General features: G+C 39.3%; 1 protein-coding gene across 16 annotated transcripts in view; it reads right to left on the bottom strand.

Moving 5' to 3' along the window:
• Nucleotides 1–23,364, bottom strand: part of AKAP11 (A-kinase anchoring protein 11) — a 114,979-nt gene that overhangs the window by 45,904 nt on the left and 45,711 nt on the right. For 15 of the 16 annotated variants that reach the window (XM_069068678.1, XM_069068679.1, XM_069068670.1 and 12 more), the window contains one exon: nucleotides 13,425–13,542. In XM_069068678.1, the coding sequence (XP_068924779.1) occupies nucleotides 13,425–13,493 (69 nt within the window). In that variant the 5' untranslated portion in view covers nucleotides 13,494–13,542. Of the gene's footprint in view, nucleotides 1–13,424; nucleotides 13,543–20,855; nucleotides 21,027–23,364 lie in introns of those variants that run through there. The other variant, XM_069068674.1, reaches the window with a different exon arrangement.

The following is a 23,364-nucleotide window of genomic DNA, read 5'->3' as shown; positions in this document are numbered from 1 at the left end:
CTCCTTCACCCATATCTCACATGATGAAGTGGCCTTCATCTTACCAGGCTAACCCTCTACCTGATCAAACAATCCTATTCCATCCCATCTCCTCCAACAAATTGCTCCCTCTGTCATCCCCATACTATTACTTATTTCCAATCTTTCCTTCTCTACTGGTTCCTTTTCTACTGCCCATAGAAATGGCCGTGCAAGTCTTCTCATCCTGAAAAAACCCTCACTTGAGCTTTCTGCTCCTGTTGTTATCCTATATCTTTTCTGTCCTTTGCAGCTAAACTCCCTGAAAAGGCTGTTTATAATATAGGAGTCTCTCTACTTTCTGTCCTCCCACTCTTTTTAAAATCCCTTAAAATCTGGCTTCTGATCTTATCATTCCACCAAAACTACTCTCTCCAAAATTACCACTTATCTCTTAGTTGTGGAATTCAATGGCCTATTCTCAAGTCTTATTCTCCTGAATCTTTCTGCAGCCTTTGACACTATCATTCTCTCCTCCTTGATACTCTCTTCCCTCTAGGTTTTCTGTATATAACTCTCTCTTTATTCTCCTATCTGACCATTCCTTGTCTCCTCTCCTGGATCATCTAACTGTAGCTGTCCCTTAGGGTTCTGTTTTGAGCCCTCTTCTACTCTCCTATACTACTTCAGTGGATAACCTCTCCAGTTCCCATAGACTCAATTACTATATCTATACTGATGATTTTCAAATCTACCTTTCCCACCTGACTCTTTCTGCTGATCTCCAATCTCACATCTCCAACTGCCTTTTAAACATCTCCATCTGTAGGGGCAGCCAGGTGGTGCAGTGAGTTAAGAGCGTTGGCCCCGGCGTTGGGACACCTGGGATCGGTTCCGGCCTCAGATACTTGGCACCCGCACAAAAATAACTGGCCGTGTAACCTTGAGCAAGTTACTTAACCCCAACGGCTTTAAAAAAAAAAAAAAAACATTTCCATCTGGATGTCTGGTAGACACCTTAAACTCAACATGTCCAAAACAGAACTGATTATCTTTCCCAAAATGTCTTCTCCCACCCACCTTCCCTATTACCTTAGAGGGCAAAAGAGAAACAGACGGGTCTGCAGACCTTGGAAATTAGGTCTGGCCAAGGATGCAACATATGTGTGTAACATTCTACCATGGGGAAAGCCTATGTGTGCATGAGAGCAAGAAGAAGACACAGAACCAGCAGAGACAGGCCCACCCTTGTGTAGGGTTGACAGATGCCATCTGTCAGTTCTGTCTCCTATTACCCAGTTTTAAGTCATAAATCCAGGACTGATTAAAAAGGGGACCTGTGACTAGATGCAGCATTTCAGGTTAAGGAGCTGGTGAGAGTCTGAGTCTGTGTACCAAGTAAAAAGAAAGCTCAGAAGCAAGAAGCAGCCGTGTATCTTGGACCTCAGGAGCAGAGTAAAGTTTCATTTCCAGCTCCTAGCTCAGGCTAAAGCCTACAGAGGAATAATAATATGAGGAATTCCAGATCAAAGAGAAACTTCAAGTTCTGTCACTCTGAACCTACAGAGATTTCCAGCAGGCTGAGAGTAGTGAAGTCCAACAACAGTCTACTGAAAAATTCCGAACAGGGCAAGTCAACAGGCCTCTTGCTCTGACACAAACCCAAGTTAGAAACTTGAGAACTCAGACCAGGGGAACACTGGTCAGATATTGTCCTAGATCAGACCACTCTGAGAGCAGTGAAAGCTTGCTGGTCCATGACTGGAGCTATTCCTGAGATTCTGGAATAACACAATATGCTGTATCTCAAGAAAGGAGTAGCAAGACCAGCCCATGCATCACCTCCATAAATATGCAGAACCTGGTCCTAACAAAATGTCCAAGTAAGGAAGTAGGCTGGAAGAATTAATAAACAAAAAAAAGAATTATACCATAAAAAGTTGCCAATAGTAGCTTTTAAATAGTGCAGTGAATAGAGGACTGGGCATGGTGTCAAGTTTCAGTTGCTTACTACTTATGTGACCATGGGGAAGTCACTTGTTTGCCTCAGTTTCCTCAAATATAAAATGGGGAAAATCGCTTCACTTACCTCAAAGTGCTATTGTGAGAATCAGATCAGATAACATAAGAACTTAGCATTGAACTTGGCACATATTAGGTGCTTAATAAATGTTTGTGCTCTATCTATTCCCTTTCTTTACAGTGACAGAAATGCTCAAGACACAAACCCAGAAGAGAATGGTTCCAAAACAACTAGAAGCAAAGCCTCAAAGAAAAACAGAGCTTGGACACAAAGTCAACTAGAATTTCTGCAAGAGATAAAGCCAGAATTGAAAAATCAAAGAAGTTAAAAATGTTTTTACAAATGTAATTAGTGAGCCATTCCCTAATTGATCAAAAGATATAATCAGTTTTCAGATGAAGTGATAAAATTTATCTACAGTCATATGAAAAAAATATTCTAACTCACTACTGACTGGAGAAATGCAAATTAAAACAATTCTGAGTACAACCTCATTGTCTAATAGGACAGAAAAGGTAAATGACAAATGTTGGAGGTGATGTGGGAAAAGTAAGACATTAATGCACTGTTGGTAGAGTTTGTGAATTGATTCAACCATTTTGTAGAGCAATATGGAACTATGACCAAAGGGCTATAAAACCATACATACCTAGGAACACCATTACTAGATATGTATCCCAAAAGAAATAAAAAAATAAAAAGGAACAGGACCTATATGTACAAAAATATTTATAGTAGGTCTTTTCTGGGGGTAAAGAATTAGAAAATGAGGGAATGCACAACAGTTGAGGAATGGTTGAACAATTTGTAATATATGATTATGATGAAATCCTAAATGATGAGCAGGATTCTCTTGTTGTGCCTGGTTTTCCCCACAACCCCCCTCCCCCAAGAAAGTGAGCAGACTGCCAAATCAGCTCCACCCTCCCCCACTGGGTCTTCACCTTTTTCCCAGTCAGCTCGCCTGCACAGAAGTGGGCAGGCTTCTGGGGGAGTTTCAAGGTGTATACTGACCAATCACTGCTTACCTAAGGCCCCCCCTTATAAGCTAAGGTTCTGCCCCAGATTGTCACTGTTGCCTGCTGCTACTGCTACTGCTGTACCTGAGACATGGGTGGTGCCAGCTCAGCCGGCCACGTGGCCTGATCAGCCACATGGCATTTTTAATAAAGGGTCCATTCTAAAATTATTACTTGGGTCTTGTTCGCATTAATCAAGGTACGGTACTACATTTGGAGCCCCTAGCGAGATTTGGCAGCATTCCATGTTGCTGTCCAAGGCCCAAGATCCTCACTCAGCCTCAGGGGATGGAGGTCCCTCAGCTTTGACGTCCTTGAGAAGCTGGCATCTGAAATTTTCTCAGAGCTCAGAACTCAAGGCTGAGGAAGTCCAGATCATCCCCTGACATTGATCAGATCACATTTTGGCTCTTTGGACCCAGATCTCTGTGTCAGCCTCTGGAGGTGAGTGGTTATCTGTCTGTTGTGTTTGTGTGCCTGCCTTTCTGTTTGTCTGTCTGTAACTAACAACATCTGTGGTCAAAAATTTGGCCAGGGAAACTGTTGGACTTCTGTCTCCTTATCTCCCCTTTGGAGAAAGAGAGAAAAGGAGAGGGGTGGGGAGGAAGCAGCCCTGGTCACTTCGTGGGGAGCCAGCGAGATTTTGCCGAATAGGAAGAGCTCTCGGCCTTGGGGGTAGACATCTGCTAGCACAGATTCCTAGGGGGGCTGGCCCCTGATGATGCTCCAGGGCCCCAGGTCTAGATTGCACCTGCCTCCCGACTTCTACCTGCTCCTCATTTGACCTTTTGTACATCCAGGACCTCCAGTTTGGGAGTGAGTAAAAATCTGTTCTGGGTAAAAAAAAAATCTGTTCTGGTTCTTTTCTGGAGGGTGGAGGGCTAGACATAGCCATTTGTGCAGGGGGCATCTCCTCCCTGGCGAAGCTTTAGGATGCCAAAGCCTCTCGACCATCAGTATTCTGGTTGTTAATGTTTGTATGTTTTTTGTGTGCCCTGCGCTAACTTGAGCTCATTTGCTTCCTGTTCAGTATCTGCGGGGGCAAATCAAGCAGCTAGGGACTATTATTTGTCAGTATACATCCTATATGTTCTTTCTGTGTCCTGTGCTCACTTGAGCTCATTTGCTTCTTGTTCAGTATCTGCAGGGGCAAAGCAAGCAGCTAAGGACTATTGTCTGTCCTCGTGAAGTTTTGTCTTGAGCTCATTCGCTTAAAGCCTCCCCATTTTTATTCTGCAAAGCAGGTATTGAGTGGCTATCAGATGAGCACCAACAAGGGAGCTTTTCTGATTTCCACTGGGAAGACATATTTATTTATAAGACTATACAGTTTGTCTGTCTTTTCATCCTAAAACATGGGAGGTTGCAGCCAGTACATCAAAAACTCCCCTGGGGTTGCATAGTAAGCCATTTTAGAGTAGCCTATCAGGACGGGGCAGATCATGGGGTCCCCTTGAAGAAGAGGAAACTCATTTCTTATTGCATGCATGAGTGGCCCCATGGTTGGGGTGAGCTGGCCCCCGCTGGGAAGTTTCCACAAGCAAATTATCCAATCACTGTGGGGGTGGTCACAGGGAATCCAGGGCATCCAGATCAGTTTCCTTATATTGATGTCTGGCTAGATCTTGTCACCTATTCCCCTCCCTGGCTTAGGAACTGTTCTTTCCAAAGGGTTATCCGAATCCTTGTGGCCCACCCGCTCTCAGATACTCCTGAGACAAAACCTCCCTCCCACAAAAATACTACCAGATCATAGTGAGGGGTATAATTTCCCATCATCTTACAACCTTCAATCCCCTCCCTCTGCCTCTTCCTCCACAAACTCAAAAGGGAGGGGGGAAGGGCAAAACTTCTTACTGTGCTGGTCCTTCTCCTCAGTGAGCATTGGGAAAGTGGGGAGGTAGGCCCCTCTTTGGGAATCCCTGCCCTCCAATCAAAGAAGCAGGCAGGCTAGATCTCCTGCCTGACCAATTAAAGCCAATTAAATGTGGAGCTTTGAGATTGGCAGATTCAAAGCTCACTTTCAAAAGGTCCACCAAAATTCTCCCGTTGTTGTAATAATTTGAAATTTTTAATTTGGGAAATTTACAATTTCTTTACAAAATATCTTTACAAATTCTGAGAATCAATCATTAAGAAATTAGAAATGGGATATTGAGATTGCTTGAAAAAAAAAACCTGAAGTTTTTTAGGATATTGGGATTGCTTAAAGAAAGAAGTTTTTTGCTATCTCAGCTTGACTTGTTCCTTGAATTTGTAAAAGGAAAATTAGTAGCGTTTATGAAACACCTGATTGTAAAATGCAATGACTGGCATATGTTGGTATCTGTCTAACTTTGAATCCATGCCAGAATTAATAAAGTCAATTATTGTATATGTCATTTGATATTTATTGTTATTTTGTTGCCATCTTTCTGAGACTATTGTTTCTAAAAGTCTATTTAGCTAAGTGAACTTAAGAAGCATTTTTGAAGTAGGAATAGTATTATAGCTATTTTTTTTTTAAATCTGAATTTCGTATTGCATGTGTATTGGGTTTTTATGTTATAAAATTTGTTAATATAAACAAATATATTATATTACTTATATTTGGGTTACAAACAGGCAATAATAATGTTGATATTTCATTTAAAATTTTAGCTAAATTATGTAATTTTGAAAAATTATGAACTCTGATATTAACAATTTTCTTATTACTATTCTGAAGCTGCTGAATCATCTAAGGATATAGATATATTTTTACACCAAATTAGTTTTAGAAAATTCCCATATTTGAATGTATATTTTATAATTATTATGTTTGTCAACCTTAAGTGAAACCTTTCTTAGGTGTGACGTTTGTGTCAATGGCTATGGGATGAACGATTTTCTGTGCAAAGCAATTTGGCAATTACTAAATTAAGATCACCAGATTGGTAATTACTTGATTTTGGTTTGAAGTTTAAATTTAGGTACATCATAATTGTTTCTGATATTGTTACTGATAAACATTGGTATTATGAATGTTATAATACAAGCAGTTTCTTATACTCTAAATGCTGTTAAATTAAGAATTATACTGTCAGAGGAACAAGAAAATGATAGTGGATGAAGTACTCTGACCATGTCAGAGTACCAGTTATGATATTCTGAAATGTTGTAATTTAAGAAATCATACATTTTTAAGTTTCAATTCATAAATCAAGTATTTACAATAGCATGCTTGGGAAAAACTACTTATAGGTAATTATGTGATGAAAAGACCTTGTGAATCCCCTTCTAAGCTTTGTAAAACCTACAGATCTACCCAAATGATTTTGGGTCCCAGCTGTTTAAGGGGGGGAATGATTGGGTGCTTGAAATTATGGGGTACTTGGGTACCTGATATTTAGGTTAATCAGAGTTACTTTAGTTGAGAGAAAAGATAGATACCATTTTAACACAAGGTTAATTCAAACTGACTTTATAGTTTATGAAAAGCTGAACAATGCAGATAAGAAGGTTAGGGGACAAATAGGGTTCATCCAGCCTCTCCTGTTTCCAGATAGTGGATATCAGTTTTAGAAGTATGTTGAGAGAGCATGAGGAGGTTTTGGGAAGGCAGAAAGATTTGTAACTTGCGTTTGAAATTAATAGCTCAATCAAATTTTAGATGGCCTTATCTGAAGGACACTAGTCCATATTTATTTGCTATTTAATAATTTGAGGGACTGTAAATTTTACTATTCTTCTAACCCTTGATTACAGGAGTCGTCATAAAGGCCGATAATGGGATGGCAGAGGCTGCAGGCTGTGAACTGTTCAATGTGGATGCCTGTGCTTGGAAAAGTTTGGGGACAACCTCAGACACTGCCCAGATGGGATCTCTCTGACTTTCCCAATTGTGCCTTTTCTTTCTGAAAAGGAAACCTCCCACCTATTTATGCCTAAGCCTTGCTTTCAGCACCTGATTGCTTTCTGAATGACTAGTGGAGATGACTCATGCCTGGAATCAAACAAGGCTAAGGAAGTTTTTATTCTGGCAAGGTTTATGACTTTGTCCCTCTTTTATTCTATAGCAAATTCACTGAGAAGTAATATTCAGGGCCAAATAAATGAATAAATATAGAGATAACATCCTTCAAAGGAGATGATTAGTAACAAGGCAAAAAGTAATGAAATAGATGCCTGATTGACCAGGATAGTGAAGTTTGAGGAGAGCAACAGGATCAGGCCAGACCTAGGATTAAATACAGATGCAAAAAATTGGCTTTAAAAACTTCCTATTATGTGAATTCATGATTTGAGCATGTTTGGGAATAAGATCAAAGGTATGGATTTTGGATTTTAGCACAAGGATTGTATAAGATAGTGGTAAGGGTGAAGCTAATGTTAATTTGTTAATATATCTGTCTGATAATTTTACAAAGGGGGGCGGGTAGGTGGTGCAGTGAATAGAGCACTGGCCCTGGAGTCAGGAGGACCTGAGTTCAAATGCGGCCTCAGACACTTAACACAAAAACTAGCCATGTGACCTTGGGCAAGTCACTTAACCCCAACTGCCCTCCAAAAAGTAAAAAAAAAAAGACAGACAGATAATTTTACAAAGGGCAGATAAAATCAATTTTTTTAAAAAAGGGTTTTTTTTTTTTTTATTTTAAAGGACTCCTATAACAGATACAGGATTCAGGAAAGGTAGAAATAACTTTTACCATTCCCTTCCATTGATCTGTAAAACAGGCATTTTAGCATAACTTTTACCCTTCCCTTCCCTTCCACTGATCTATAAACAGGCATTTTAGCATAACTTTTACCCTTCCCTCTTCTAATTGACTTGTGGGTGGGGGTTCAGCCTAGGGTAAAATCCCTGCCACCTACTGGGTGTTCCCCATCTCCACTCATTCTGGGTTCCCTGTACCTGCCTAGAAAAAGCGAAATTTCAAATATACACTGACCAATCACTGATCGTAGTTTCAGCTTATGTAACCTGACCATTATAATCTCTTTAAAAACCCGGCACACTGTTCATGCCAATTTACTGTCTGATTTGGGTATGAGACCCAAGCAAGCCCTCAGCAATAAAATCCATTTCCAATTTTAATCTCTGGGATATTCTGTGTCGCTCTATTATGCCCAACATAATTGGAAGCCCCAACAAATAAACTGAAAATTCTCTGTAGTTTCAAAATATGGCACTAATCTTAAGTAATTGTATTAATTTATATTAAGTCAAAATTATCTGGTCATCTCTAGATCTGAACTGGAGAAGCAAAACCCTTTTTTTAGATTCTGTAACTACATGAGGCATCTGGGATTTAAAAGAATTGCTTAAATGAAATAGGTCACTGGGATACAAGGGATTGTATGCTAATTATGATTCTTGTATAGTTTGTATAAAAGTTTTCTTGGTTATCTTAGTGGCATGTACCTGACAATGTAATTATGTCATTTTGTAAAATTGTGAGAAAAACCTCATTCTATCAACTGAGCCTAGCCCTGTGACTAAGAAAACTGAACTATCTGTTTGAACCTAGTCTTGTATGGCTAGAAAACTGGACCTTTATATGTAAAGTCGTGTTTCTGGGAGTTCTTGTATTGTACATTTGAACTCTAGTCATCTAAGGATAATCCCCTGAGCCTTGGAATCTGAAAAAGACCACATCAGATGCAGACAGCTTTCCCAAGAATCCAGACCTGACCTCTATTGGGACAGCTTCTTTCCTGAGAGAAATTCAACTAGAGTACCAATGAAAAAAATGTGGCCCCCTCGTCTTCCTTGAGACTATGGCCTTGATTATAGGAAGTCCCTATTAACCGTTAAATTGCTAATTGTTATGGGTCCCCACTACCAGCCCTTGGGAACAAAGCTGACTATCCTGTATGATTAGGCCAGGGTGTCAAGGGTTTGACACAAACAAAAGAAGTGGGAAATGTTGTGCCTGGTTTTCCCCACAACCCCCACTCCCCCAAAGAAGTGAGCAGACTGCCAGGTCAGCTCTGCCCTCCCCCACTGGGTCTCCACCTTTTCCCCAGTCAGCTCACCTACATAGAAGTGGGTGGGCTTCTGGGGGAGTTTCAAGGTATGTACTGACCAATCACTGCTTACACAAGGCCCCCTTTTAAGCTAAGGTTCTGCCCCAGATTGCCGCTGTTGCCTGCTGCTACTGCTTGCTGTACCTGAGACATGGGTGGTGCCAGCTCAGCCTGCCACAGGGCCTGATCAGCCTTAATAAAGGGTCCATTCTAAAATTATTACTTGGGTCTTGTTTACATTAATCAAGGTACGGTACTACACTCAGAAAAACCTGGAAAGATTTGCATGGGCTGATGCAAAGTGAAATATACTGTGAACAAAGTAACAGCAATACTGTAAGAGGATTAGCTATTAATGACTTAGCTATTCTCAGCAATACAGTGATCTAAGACTTTTTTTTACTTTATTTTTCTTGAAAATTTTTTTGTCTGTTTTCTTTCACAATATGACTATAACAGATATGTTTTACATGACTACACATGTATAACCTATATGGAATTACTTGCCTTCTCAATGAGGAGGGTGGGAAGGGTAGGAAGGGGGAAAAACTAGAACTTAAAAATTTTTAAAACAAATGTTAAAAATTGTTTTTACGTGTAACTGGGGGGAAATAAAATACTAAATAAATAAAAAAACACAAACAAATGTAATAAGCATGCTAGAAGATACTCTAGAGGCTCCTTATCTCCACCACCAGATATAAAATCCTCTGGTTCTTGGGGAGGCTAGGTGGCACAGTGAAGGTCAGAATCCACTGGGAGACAGAGTGAGGCAGAATCCAGCCCAGGAAAGTGCCCACGTGGGTCTGGGTCCCGGTCCGGCAAGGGGAGCGCAGAGCATGTGAGGGCTGCAGCAGCTCGGTCAAGAGAGAGGAGCCCCAGCCAGTGGACCCACCCCAAAGGCAATTCGCAGCCATCTCACCAGCATCTCACCAAGGATCTGGAGGATCCATTGGAGCTGGGTAAGAGAGGGCTGGGGACCCCCAGCAGAGACAGCAGCTTCTTCTGGGGCTATCAGCCTCCAGGCTGGAAGTTTAGAAACTGCTTGTCTGACTTTCCAGAGCCTAGGATGACCAAGTGAATTCTGGCTGTTCAGATCCCCCCTCCCTGACCTAGAAAACCCAAAGATAAGTGTCCCACCCAGAGTGAAATCCAGAGACAGTGGAAACAGACTCTGGCTTGGGTGTCATTGAGAAGGGGTGTAACTGAGATGGCAAGGAGTCTGAAGAGAAGAGGGGGAGGAGTCTACTTCACCTGACCAGCAAAAGCCTGCCAGAGAGGTAGCTCACTTACCTCTATCACCTGGCTTCCTTCAAGCTCAAATCCTACTTTCTACAAGAGGTCCTTTGCAGGGCCCCTACTGCTAATTCCCTTCCTCTGAGAACACTTGCCAATTAAGCTGTCTCTATCTTGTATGTACAGTTTTCTATATGCTGTTAACTCCAACAGAACATGAGGGCTGGGATCATGTGTTTTTTTTTCCTTTGTATCCCCATCATTAGTGCCTGGCAAATAGTAAGCACCTAATAAATGCTAGGTAACTAACTAGAAAGAGCATTTATTAAGCACTTACTATGTCCCCAACACTGTACTAAAAGTCAAGGATACCAATCCAAGTTTCAGACATTTATTACCTATGTGTCCCTGGTCTGATAAGTCACTTGGTCTCTCAGAGTTTCAGTTTCTTCTTCTATAAACAAAAGATAGTAACAATAACCGAGTCACAGGGTTATAAGGATGAACTGAGGTAACGTATGTCAAGAGTCTGGCAAACCTTAAAGCACCATATAGATGTTAGATAGATGATAATAATGAAGATGATGATGATGATGACCACTACACATACAAAAGTGGTCAATATAATCCTTGCCATTAACCAAGTATATTAGGGCAGTGGAAAATGAGCAAATTCAAAATATTTCTAAGGAAGAATTAATAAGAATTTCTGATGGCTCAGACAGAGCAGAAGAAAAAGAAGGTAAAGTCAAATGGGGTGCCAAGTTTTCTATTGAAAGAGACTGTTATATTAACATTATTGACATTAATGCTTAGAAAAGAATATGGTTTGGTAGGAGAATATGAGAAATTTTATTCTGAGCAGATTAAGTTTGAGATGAGAGCAGGACATTCAAATTAAAATGCCAAAAGTACAAAATTAAGTGTTATCCACAAAAAGGTGGATGTATGTGATTGCTTCTAAATCTGACATTCTATGATTCTATCATATATAAATAAAGGATGATAGACAGGGTCAAATGATTCAAAAGGAGAAAGATTATTGAGGACAGGTCAAGAGATTTAGATAGCTTCAAATGACATAATTGGCATGTAAATGTAATTTATAAATTTTAAAGTGCTCTATAACTGTCAGCTATAGAGGAAGGAAGTAATTTTTTTAAGAGACCTGTGATTTCATTAGTGAATATACAACTCTTGATGATGGAACTCCCTCTGCCAATAAAGATCACCAGCTGTTGTACACCTTGTAGTGTTAGATAATTCTCTGAAGCACAGAGAAGTAACTTCAGAATCACACAACATGAATGTTTCAGAGGCAGATTTTGAACCTAGAGCTTTCTGTTTCCAAGAACAGTTCTCTATCAATTACATCTCACTGCTTCTTAAATGAAGTAACTCAAGAGACAGAGACCTGCCCAGGGTCCACAGACAGTATATATCACAAGCAGAACAGAAGACACAGATCATTCTGGTTTCAAGATTAGCTCTCTCTTAATAGGCTTATTAAAAATAGGAAGACTGAAAGTGTAAAAAATTTTAACAGATCAAAGATTCTAAATACTTGCAGGAAAAGAAACAGAAATAGGATCACAGCTACAAAAATTATTTAAGGATAGAGAAAATGCATACGTTTGAATAACAAGGCTAACATTAATACAGAGCTTTGTTGTTATTGTTGAGCCTTTGAAGAGGACAGTGACATCACATGGTGATGTCTGACTTGAATGTGATTGGATTTAAGCGAGGCATAGCTGTGTAAGTCGTCAGTCTTACTCTTTCTTCCAGAGTCACTGAAGTCCAGTAGCAACACAAAAGTGAAGACAACCGGTTTTTGCCTGGGATGCAGTGAATGACCTTGACATCTGTGATGTCTAACCAAGCTCTAAGCTCTCCACAGTGCCTACTTCAGCCAACTTTATGATTGTTGGAACAAATTATTGTCATCTGCTCATTTCACTGGGGGAAGTCTTCATGTACTCGGGGTAGACATCACCCTAAGTCACAATAACCCTAGATGGTGTATAGAACTGTAGAAATGGTGAGCTATTATTAGAAGGAGCTTTGGTTTAGTGGGCTAGCTATATCTGTAATCAGAAGATGTGGGTTTCTATAGTTCCAGTTCTGCTACCTGTCATCTCTGGCAAATCACTATCTCCAAATCTAAGACTCCTCTTCTAATAAGCTATGAATGAGATTACACATATACAATCTAACTCCCAGAATTACTACGAGGAGGATCAAATGAAATAATGATTATGAAGTGCTCTTCAAATTGTAAAGAATTATCTAAATACTATATAACTGTATCAGTTTTACAAAAAAGGAAAGTTTCAGAAATTGAAGTGACTTACTCAAAATCAGAAGTCTATTAAGTGACAGATCAAAGACCTGAACAGTTTTTCTAACTAAATCCAGTAACCTCACTATATTATCCTTCCTGTTTTAAGGTAAAAAATACTAGAGAAGCAAGAGATATATGCAGGAGTTAAATATCAGAGGATATAAGGAGAAGTGAGATCTAAGGTATAGATGGGTCAGATTGGCTTCAGGAAATAAGATCCTTCTTCCTTATAATTGAAGAAAGGATCAAAAGACAGAAGTAACAAAATGATCAATCAAATGTGGTAAAGATGAGAGTATATCATGGAAATGACAGATAATGGCCTTACTTTTCATGAAGCAACTAAGGAAGTTGAGAGGAGGAAAAATTAAAATCTTAAAAAAAAAAACCACCAACAACAAAGTTTACTCTTTGGATTTCCTTTGGATTTCTACCCTTCCACATAATTACTGCAAAAAATAAAAGGCTGATGAAAGTTTTAATAAAGTTATTGATTTTTAATGAATTGATGTGTTACTTTATAATTCTGGCCCCACTGACAACAAAGTGAAGGATCCTATAACAATAGCAACGCTAAATTATACATTCTTCGCATTAGAAAGAATCTGCTCAAAAACTAACTAAAAGTTTAAGTGCATGATATAAGGTAAAGTACACCATACTGGAAATCAGGAGACCTAAGTTCTAGTCCTCGTTTCTAGTTTTTCCTCTAACTAGCTATGTGGCCTTATGGAAGTCACAATCATTTGGGGCCCCAACTATATCAACTGTGAACTGAAAAGTTTGGATGTATAAGGACTTTTCTGGCCACAGAAGGCTACAAATTTAACAAAAAAGATAACCATACACTTACTTTTTTGACAGATACCGTAGCCTTCATCGTCTTCATTTTACTGCTTTTAAAAGTCTGATAAGTATCCATAGCTTTATGTAGTTTGTAATCAATCAATGAAGAATTGCTCCAAAAACACCTAAAAAAATGCAGACACACACATTAAAAGAAGTCACCTATGTTGACATAAGCAAACCAAATAATGATTTTATATTAATTAATATCATTCACTAAAAGTCAGTGACCTATAACATTTAAACTAATTCAATGTGGAAATTTGGAAGATTGTTGTTTAACTGTTTTTCAGTCATGTGCAACTCTTCATGACCCCTTTTGGGAGTTTTTCAGCAAAGATACTGGAATGATTTGTCATTTCCTTCTCCAGTTCATTTTACAGATAAAGCAACTGAAGCAAACAGAATGAAGTGATTTGCCCAGGATCACACAGTTAGTAAGTATCTGAGGTTGGATTTGAACTCAGGTCTTCTTGCCTCTAGGCCTGGTGCTCTATCCACTGCACCACCCAGCTGCCCTAATTTGGAAGGTACTGATTGGTTTAGGAGGAGGTGTGGCCTAAGGGAAAGTGTGATGAACTTGGAGTTAGCAGAGAACTGGGTTCATCACCCACCTCTGCACCTACTAGGTACATGGATATGAGTAAGTCATTTATAATCTCAGAGAACTGCCTAGAGCAGTAAAAGGTTAAAACACTTGCCAAAAGTCACACAGCTGGTTTATATCAGAGGCAGGACTTGACTTTAGGTGCTCCTGTTTCAAGGCTAGCTCTCTATAAGCTATTCAGGGTGGGGAACCTGCAGCCTTGAGGCCACATGTGGCCCTCTACATCCTCAAGTGCAGCACTTTGACTGAATGCAAACTTCACAGAACAATGGGATTCCCCACCCCTGACTGCTATATCACGCCACCTCTCTGTCTCATACCAAGATGAATAGTAAACCAGAAGAATTATTTAAGATTAAGAGTCATTCTTTAATGGATGGGATCAAAAGACAGCTAAAGCAGTTATTAAGTACTTAGTATAGGCCAGGAAAAGCTTCTGGTTAGGAACAATTATTGAAAGAAGAACTGCAAAATACTATCATATGAAATGGGACAACTCAGTGGCACAGTGGATAGAGCACTGGGCTTGGAGTCAGAAAGACCTGAATTCAAATCTGGCCTCACACATTTACTAGCTGTGGGACCCTGGACAAGTCACTTAACCCTGTTTGACTCAGTTCCTCATCCATAAAATGATATGGAGAAGGAAAAAGCAAAGTACTCCAATATCCTTGCCAAGAAAATACCAAATGGTGTCACAAAGAGTCAGACACAACTGAAACAACAAAGCAGCAAAATCCTATGAAACAATGTTCCAAATCATTAACAAGACAAATGCAAATTAAAACAACTCTGAAGTTTCACCTCATGTACAGCAATATGGCAAAGATGGGAATAGTTGATGTTGGAGGGGATACAGAAAGACACACTAATACACTGCTGACTGAGATGTGAATTACTCCAACTTTTCTGGAAAATAATTTGGTATTATTTAAAGTGTCGAAAATGTCCAAAAATTCCAACTAATTATTAGGCATATAACTTAAAGAGGTCAAAATCAGAAAATAAAGGTTTCTTTTTTTCCCCCCACTTTTATTTTTATTTATTTTTTAAATTAATTTGTTTGTTTCCTTTTAGTTTACAGGATTCAATTCCACAATTCCTTGAGTTTCACATTTTGTCCCCTTCCCTCCCCTCCCCACCATGGCGGCATATAGTCAAGTATAGGATCTGTAAATACTTTCACATTATACATTAGTCAGGTTATAAATATGGATTGTATCAGCTGGAATGAAAAATAGTAAAGAGGACATAAAACCAAATTAAGATAAGGGAAAAGATCAGGTATTTTGCTTCCACCTGGATATAAACTCAGTTCTTTCTAGTTTTTTCTCTGGATGCACATATTTCTCTCCATCATGAGTCTTTTGGGATTGACTTATATCACTGCATTGCTGAGAAGAGTCCAGTCTATCAAAGTTGATCATCACACATACGTTGTGTGTGTAATTGTGTACAAATTTCTCCTGGTTCTACTCTTCTCACTCAGCATCAGTTTGTATAAGCCTCTCCAGGTAAATATGAAGACACGTCTGCTCCTCGTTTCTTATAGCACAATAGTATTCCATGAACATGCATATACCAAAACTTGTTCAGCCATTCCCCAATTGATGGGCACCCCCTTAATTTCCAATTCTTTGCTACCACAAAAAAAGCTGCTATAAACATTTTTGCACATACGGGCCTTTCTCCCATTTCTATGATCTCTTTGGGATATAACCCTAGCAGTGGTATTGCTGGATCAAAGGGTATGAAAGTATTTATAGCCCTTTGGGCATAATTCCAGATTACTCTTCAGAAAGGCTGGATCAGTTCACAACTCCACCAGCAATGCATTAGTGTTCCAATTTGCCAACATCCTCTCCAGCATTTGTCATTTTCCTGTTTTGTCATCTTACCCAATCTGACTGGTGAGATGTGGTACCTCAGAGTTGTTCTGATTTGCATTTCTCTAATCAATAGTGAATTAGAATATTTCTTCATGTGCTTATAGATATCTAATAAAGGTTTCTTATACACAAAAAAATGTATAGCAGTATTTTCTGTGGCATGAAAAAACTAGAAATAAAGTAGATGTCCACTGATTTGTGAATGGATCAACAAATTATGAAATATGAATTATATAATGGAATAACACTGCACTATCAGTATGAAGAGTTCTAAGAAGCATGAGAAGACTAATATGAGCTAATGAGTAAAATAAGCAGAACCAGGGAATACATATACAAAATGACAATATAAATAGGATGAGAAAAGAGTCAAAACTTTTTTTTTTTGGAAAATGGTAAATTTTATTGATGAAATCAACTTTTTCATTCAAAGCTATTGCAAAACCATTGTCAGAAGAATCCCAGGTGAGCCTGTAAGATGTTGGCATTTTTATTAGACTGTAAAATATCCACACAACAACAACAAAAAGCAGGGTTTGGTTTGCTGGGTTTTGGTGGGGAAGGAGAGACTGTTTGTTTTTTACTTCCAGTGGGCTGTCTTGTTAAGTACTAGTCTCTAGAGCAGGGGTTCTTAATGTGTCAACTTCTTTGACAGTCAGATGAATCCCTCCTTAGAATGGTTTGGGGTTTTTTTGCTTTTTTTTGTGGAGGGGGGAGGGCAGGGCAATTGGGGTGAAGAGACTTGCCCAAGGTCACACAACTAGTAAGTGTTAAATGTTTTATTCTGGATTTGAACTCAGGTCTTCCTGACTCCAGGGCCGGTGTTCTATTCACTGTGCCACCTAGCCACCCCTTAGCATGATTTTTTTTTTCAAATATTTTATTTACATCATTCATTTCCACCAGATTTTGAGTTTCAAATTTTCTCCCTGTTTTTTCCCTACCCACCGCCCCAAAATAGCAGTCCCACAGGATATCCCCTCCTCCAATCTGCTCTCTCCCATATTTTCTCCCACACCCCTTTTGACTTTTCCAGTGGATCTCTATGCCCCAGTGCCTGTATATCTTACTTGAATATTTGATTTTAAAATTTTGAATTCCAGATTCATTCCCTTCTTCCCTTGTCACCCACCCTTACTGGGAAGATAAGCAGTTCAGTAGAGGATAAACATGTGTGGCTAATGCAAAACAATAACATAGTAGATATATTGTAAAAGACTGACTATATTTCCTTCCCTCCTATCCCACCTTCCACTTGTTCTATTCTCTACTTTGATTCCATCCCTTTTCAAAAGTGGGTGCTTCCAAATTCCCTCCCCCCCCCGCCTGTCCTCCTTTCCATCATCCCCCCTCTCATCCACTTCCCCCCTACTCTCCTGGAGGGTGAGATACCCTATTTGGAGTGTATTTCATTCCCACCCCAAGCCAAATTCAATGGGAATAAGGTTGACCCATTCCCTTTTGCCTTCCTATTCTTCCCCTCCATTGTAACCATTTTCCCTTGCCTCTTCTATATGAGATAGTTTACCCCATTCTGTCTCTCTCCATCTTCTCTCATTATATCCCTCTCTCACCTCTTAATTTCACCTTTTAAGTATCATCCCTTCCTGTTAAAATGGTCCTGTGCCCTCTATGTATACCTGTAAACATATTTACATACATTCCCATATGTATTCCTATGCCCATATACCCTCATATACAGACATATATATATATGTATATGCATATATATATATATATATATATATATATATTTCTATTCCCTTAAACTACTGAGAAAAGTTTCATAAGTTACAATTATTGTTTTTCCATGTAGGAATGTTAATAGTTCAACTTTCATAAGTTCCTTATGATTTCTTTTCCCTGTTTACCTTCTCATGCTTCTCTTGCTTCTTGTATCTGAATGTCATATTTTCTATTCAACTCTGGTTTTTTCAGCAAGAATACTTGAAACTCCTCTATTCCACTGAATGACCATATTTTCCCCTGAAACATGATACTCAGTTTTGCTGGGTAGCTGACTCTTGGTTTTAATCCCAGCTCCTATGACCTCCAGAATATCATATTCCAAGCCCTTCAATCCCTCAGTGTAGAAGCTGCCAGATCCTGGGTTATCCTGATTGTGTTTCCACAATATTCAAATTGTTTCTTCCTGGCTGCTTGTAATATTCTCTCCTTAATCTGGGAATTCTGGAACCTGGCTATAATATTCCTAGGAGTTTTCTTTTTGGGATCTTTTTCAGGAGGTGATCAGTGGATTCTTTCAACCTCTATTTTGCCCTTTGGTTCTAAAACATCAGGGCAGTTTTCTTTGAGAATTCCTGGAGGATGATTTCTAGGTTCTTTTTTTGATCATGGCATTCATGTAGTCCAATAATTTTTAAATTATCTCTCCTGGATCTATTTTTAGGTCAGTGGTTTTTCCCATGAGATATTTCACATTGCCTTCTATTCTTTCATTTGTTTGGATCTGTTTAACAGCATCTTAATTTTTCATAAAGTCATTACCTTCCATTTGCTCCAGTCTAATTCTGAAGCCATGATTCTCCTCATTGCCTTTTTGAGCCTCTTTTGCCATTTGAGTCAGTCTGTTTTTTTGGTCAGGCTGTTGACTCTCATTTTGTAATTTTCTTGCATAGTTCTCATTTGTCTTCCCAATTTTTCCTCCACTTCTCTTATCTGCTTCTTAAGGTCCTCTATGGCCTGTAACCAGCTTGTATTTTCCTTTGAAGCTTTTGGTGCAGGAGTTCTGACTTCACTTCCTCCTGTTCCATGCTTTGCTCCTTTTTGTCCGCAAAATAGGAGTCTAATGTTGGAATCTTCTGTCTGCTTTGTTTCCTTTGCCTGGTCATATCGCCCCTCAGTCACTTGACCCCTGGGCTTTTTGCCACAGTAGAACTCTGCCACCAGAGAGGGGAGCTTTCATCCCAAATGCTGGGGTTTTCTCAGTTGCCGGAGGTATTAGATGGGTGCCTTCTCTGAAGCCTCCACACGCTCTGGCAAGCTGACATACACCCCAGAACCTTCACCCTAGACTGCAATCCAGATCCAAGCAGTTTAAAGGAAGAGTGATTAGCCCTCAGACTGGTGCTTGGTCCCCCTACTCTCTGCAGGCCAGGAGCTGAAGCTGCCACGTGGCTCTGGCTGGCTGTGCTGGTGTCTCAGAGACTTCTCGCCCTGGGGGCAAAAGCCATGAACTCCCACTTACTGGGTCCCAAAGTCCAGACTGCACTTACCTCTCACTTTGTCCTTCGCATCTATGTGTTGATAAATCTGGAAATGGCCACAGCTGCTGCTGATCTGGAGTCCCTCCGGCTGGAGGCTGGTCAGGCCCACCCTGGAGCTAAAGCCTCTGTGTGGGGCTGGGCTCAGCTCCCAGAGCACTGCGATGGCCGATTCCTGCCATCCTGCCAGGCTGTCCTCAGTGGGAGGTTAGCTTGTCTGTGTCATTTTGTGGGCTCTGCAGCTCCAAAGTTTGTTTAGAGTTCCCTTTTTACATGGATTGGGGTAGGTGGAAGCCGAAGCAGCAGGGAGGTCCTGCTTCTACTCCGCCATCTTGGCTCCACCCCGCAAAGAGTCAAAACTTAATGCTGTGTAATTATAACTACGAAACTTATCTCCAAAGAAAGGATAAGAAAAACGCCCCTTTCTCAATTGCTCATGGCTGGGTCGAGTTAATATAATAAAAATGTCAATTTTACCTAAATTAAATTATATATTTAGTGCCATACTAATCAATTTACCAAAAAACTACTTTATAGAGCTAGGAAAAACAGTAACAAAATTCATTTGGAAGAACAAACAGTCCAGACTATCAAGGGAATTAATGAAAAGAAATGCTAGGGAAGGTGGACCAGCTATACCAGATTTTAATCTGTATTATAATGCAGCAGTCATCAAAAGTACTTGGTACTGGCTGAGGAATAGAGTAGTGGATCAATGGAATAGACTGGGCACACAAGACTCAGCAGTCAATGACTATAGTAATCTACTGTTTGATAAACCCAAAGACCCCAGTTTTGGGGATAAGAACTCACTATTTGACAAAAACTGCTGGGAAAACTGGAATATAGTATGGCAGAAACTGGGCACAGACCATTATCTAACACCATATACCAAAATCAAGTCTAAATGGGTGCATGATCTAGGTATAAATGCTGATACTGAAAGCAATCTGGGAAAGCAAGGAATTGTTTACCTGTCAGGTTTGTGGAGAGGGGAAGATTTTATGACCAAACAAGAATTAGAGAGCATTATAAAATTCAAAATGGATAATTTTGATTACATTAAATTGAAAAGCTTCTGTACAAACAAAGCCAATGTGACCAAGATTAAGAGGGAAGTGGGAAATTGGGAAAGAATTTTTACAACCTATGTCTCTGATAAAGAACTCATTTCTAAAATATACAGAGAATTGAGTCAAACCTATAAGAATACAAGTCATTCCCCAATTGATAAATGGTCAAAGGATATGAACAGGCAGTTTTCAGAGGAAGAAATTAAAGATATCTATAAGCATATGAAAAAATGCTTTAAATCATTATTGATTAGAGAAATGCAAATCAAAACAACTCTGAGGTACCACATCTTACCAGTCAGATTGGCTAAGATGACAGGACAGTGACAAATGCTGGTGAAGTTGTGAACTGATCCAACCATTCTGGAGAGCAATCTGGAATTTTGCCCAAAAGGCTATAAATAATTTCATACCCTTTGACCAAGCAATACCACTTCTAGGGTTGTATCCCAAAAAGATCACAGAAATGGGAGAAAGACCCATATGTACAAAAATATTTATAGCAGCTCTTTTTGTAGTGGCAAAGAATTGGAAATTAAGGGGGTGCCCATCAATTGGGGAATGGCTGAACAAGTTGTGGTATATGAATATAATGGAATACTATTGTGCTATAAGAAAAGAGGAGCAGATGGACTTCATATTTACCTGGAGAGGCTTATACAAACTGATGCTGAGTGAGAAGAGTAGAACCAGGAGAAATTTGTACACAATTACAGATACAACGTATGTTTGATGCCCAACTTTGACAGACTGGACTCTTCTCAGCAATGCAGGGTTATAAGTCAACTCCAAAAGACTCATGATGGAGAGAGATGTCTATATCCAGAGAAAGAATTAGAAAGAACTGAGTTTGAATCCAGATTGAAGGAAACTACCTGATCTTTTTCTTTTTCTTGTTTGTTTGTTTTTTCCTCTTTCCCATTGTTCATTCCATCTGAGACAATCCTTCTTTATAACCTAAATAATGTCTAATGTGAAAGTATTTGCAGATACTATACTTGATTGTATGCCATCATGGGGGTGGGGGGGGAAGAAAATTTAAAACTCAAGAAATTGTGGAATTGAATCTTGTAAACTAAAAGTAAACAAATGAATAAAGACCAAAATTAAAAAAAAAAACACCCCTTTTCCTTACACTATGGATGTGTAACAATACATATACTATCAGGTTCAAATGATGTGGTTAATTTGCTGAGCTCTTTCATTTTTTTCTCACAAGAGATGTCTTGCTGCAGAGGGGGAAGAAGGATATATTTGAAAATAAAGGTGATATGAAAACAAAAGTATTAAATAAAAACTGAAATTTTAGAATTATATTGTTACAAGAGAATCTTAGCCTTTCCCCATCTTAAAACCAACTTTATCCTAATGACAAATACCAAATACTTCTTTTTTTTTTTTTTAAGCAATCAGGGTTAAGTAACTTGCTCAAGGTGACAAGGCCAGTTATTTCTGGGTGTGGTGCTGAGTATCTGAGACCGGATTTGATCCAGGTCATCCCGACACTGGAGCCAGTGCTCTTACAGGAGCCACCTGGCCGCCCCTAAGCAATTGGGGTTACGTAACTTGCTCAAGGTTACACAGGTGCTTCTGGGTGGGTGCTAAGTGTCTGAGCCCGGGATTCGATCTCCAGGTCATCCCAACACTGAAGCCGGTGCTCTTACTCTCTGAGCCACCTGGCTGTCCCCCAAATACTTCTTAACTATTTGAAAAGAAAGATTTAACAATTTGCCTATCTCCAAATGCGTAAACTGTAAATGCTTATGAAGAAGAATTCTTGGCACTGTCTTGCCTCACACACCAAAGACCATGTCCTAGAGGAAATTCCAGCCTGTGGCATCAATCTCCTGATTAATGACTGCCTCATCTAGACCACTATTTTAGGAAATACCCAACTATGATTCGATTCACTCTTCTTCTTCCTCTTGGCCACCTTTTCCACAATGACCTCTCCAATCACCAATCACCCAACTACCACCCTCCAAGCAAGCACCCTTTCCATTCACATACATCCTACTTTCCTAATTCTGAACCCAGTTCTAGAACCCAGAATGATGATCAAATCAGCTTTGCCATTGTTCTTGGAGTATATTAATCTAAAGCCTCATATACCTAAGTGCCTCTCCTTCACCACCAGCCATAAGTACTTTTCCTCTATTAGAAAGTAAAATATTGGAGGGAAGGGATTATCTTTGGTTTTGTATTTGCACCCCCAGTATTTAGCACATTTCTTAGTACATTAAGCATAGATGCTTAATTAAAAAGTTTCTCATTCATTCACTGACAGGAGTCTTAGACAGTGAGTTTAAAGTGGTAAACTTTATTATAAGGACATACACATATGCAGCAAATGTATTTCCTTCCTATTTCCCACAGACAAAAGTAAATTAAGTAAGAAGCAGAGGATTCATTTAAGATATATCTTAAGCCTCTGAGAGGCAGCATGCCATAACAGATAAAGTTGGCCTACAAATAAAGAAGATGTGGATTTAAGCTCTGAGTCTGAAAAATACCGGGCAAGTCATGTACCTTCACAGTGCCTTAGGCAATGAAAGCTTTCAGATATAGAGAACATGGCAACCTACCCACCACCAATTTAGTAGTTGTATTATTAGTAGCTAATAATTAAGAAAATGATCAACAAGTACTTATATTCTTCTATCTCCATAAGCACTGGAGATACAAAGACAAGTAATAGAGTTCCAGCCTTAACAAGCTGTCATTTTAATGGAGATCAAGTATACACATATAGGCTTATAAAAAATATTCATAAAATGAATGCAAAGTAGTTTGGGAAGGGAGAACCAAGAAAGCTTCTGGAAGAAGGCTGCATTTTGAAAGAAACTAGAGATTACAATGGGAAATGGCCCATTGTAAAAGCAGAGAGATAGAAGATAGAGCATCATGTATGCTGAACAACAAGTAAGGCAGACTAGCCGGATTACAGTAGAGTGTGAGCAGCAGAGTAAAGTGCAAGAAGACTGGAAAAGAAGAAAAAGGCCAGGATATAAAGAGATTTAAAAACCGGACAAAATAATTTCTATTTTAACCTAAAAGTCATAGAGAGCCACTGGAGTTTGCTGGAGATAACATGATCAAAGTCACACTTTAGGAAAATCACTTTGGCAGCTGTATGAAGTTTAAAAGGAGAACA

Source organism: Petaurus breviceps, unplaced genomic scaffold (genome assembly GCF_028583685.1).
Source record: "Petaurus breviceps papuanus isolate PSGF00001 unplaced genomic scaffold, PetGlider_PUasm1.0 90769, whole genome shotgun sequence".
In the NCBI taxonomy this organism is placed as follows: domain Eukaryota; kingdom Metazoa; phylum Chordata; class Mammalia; order Diprotodontia; family Petauridae; genus Petaurus; species Petaurus breviceps.
Note: the sequence above shows the minus strand (reverse complement) of the source record. Positions and strands in the feature narration are given on the sequence as shown.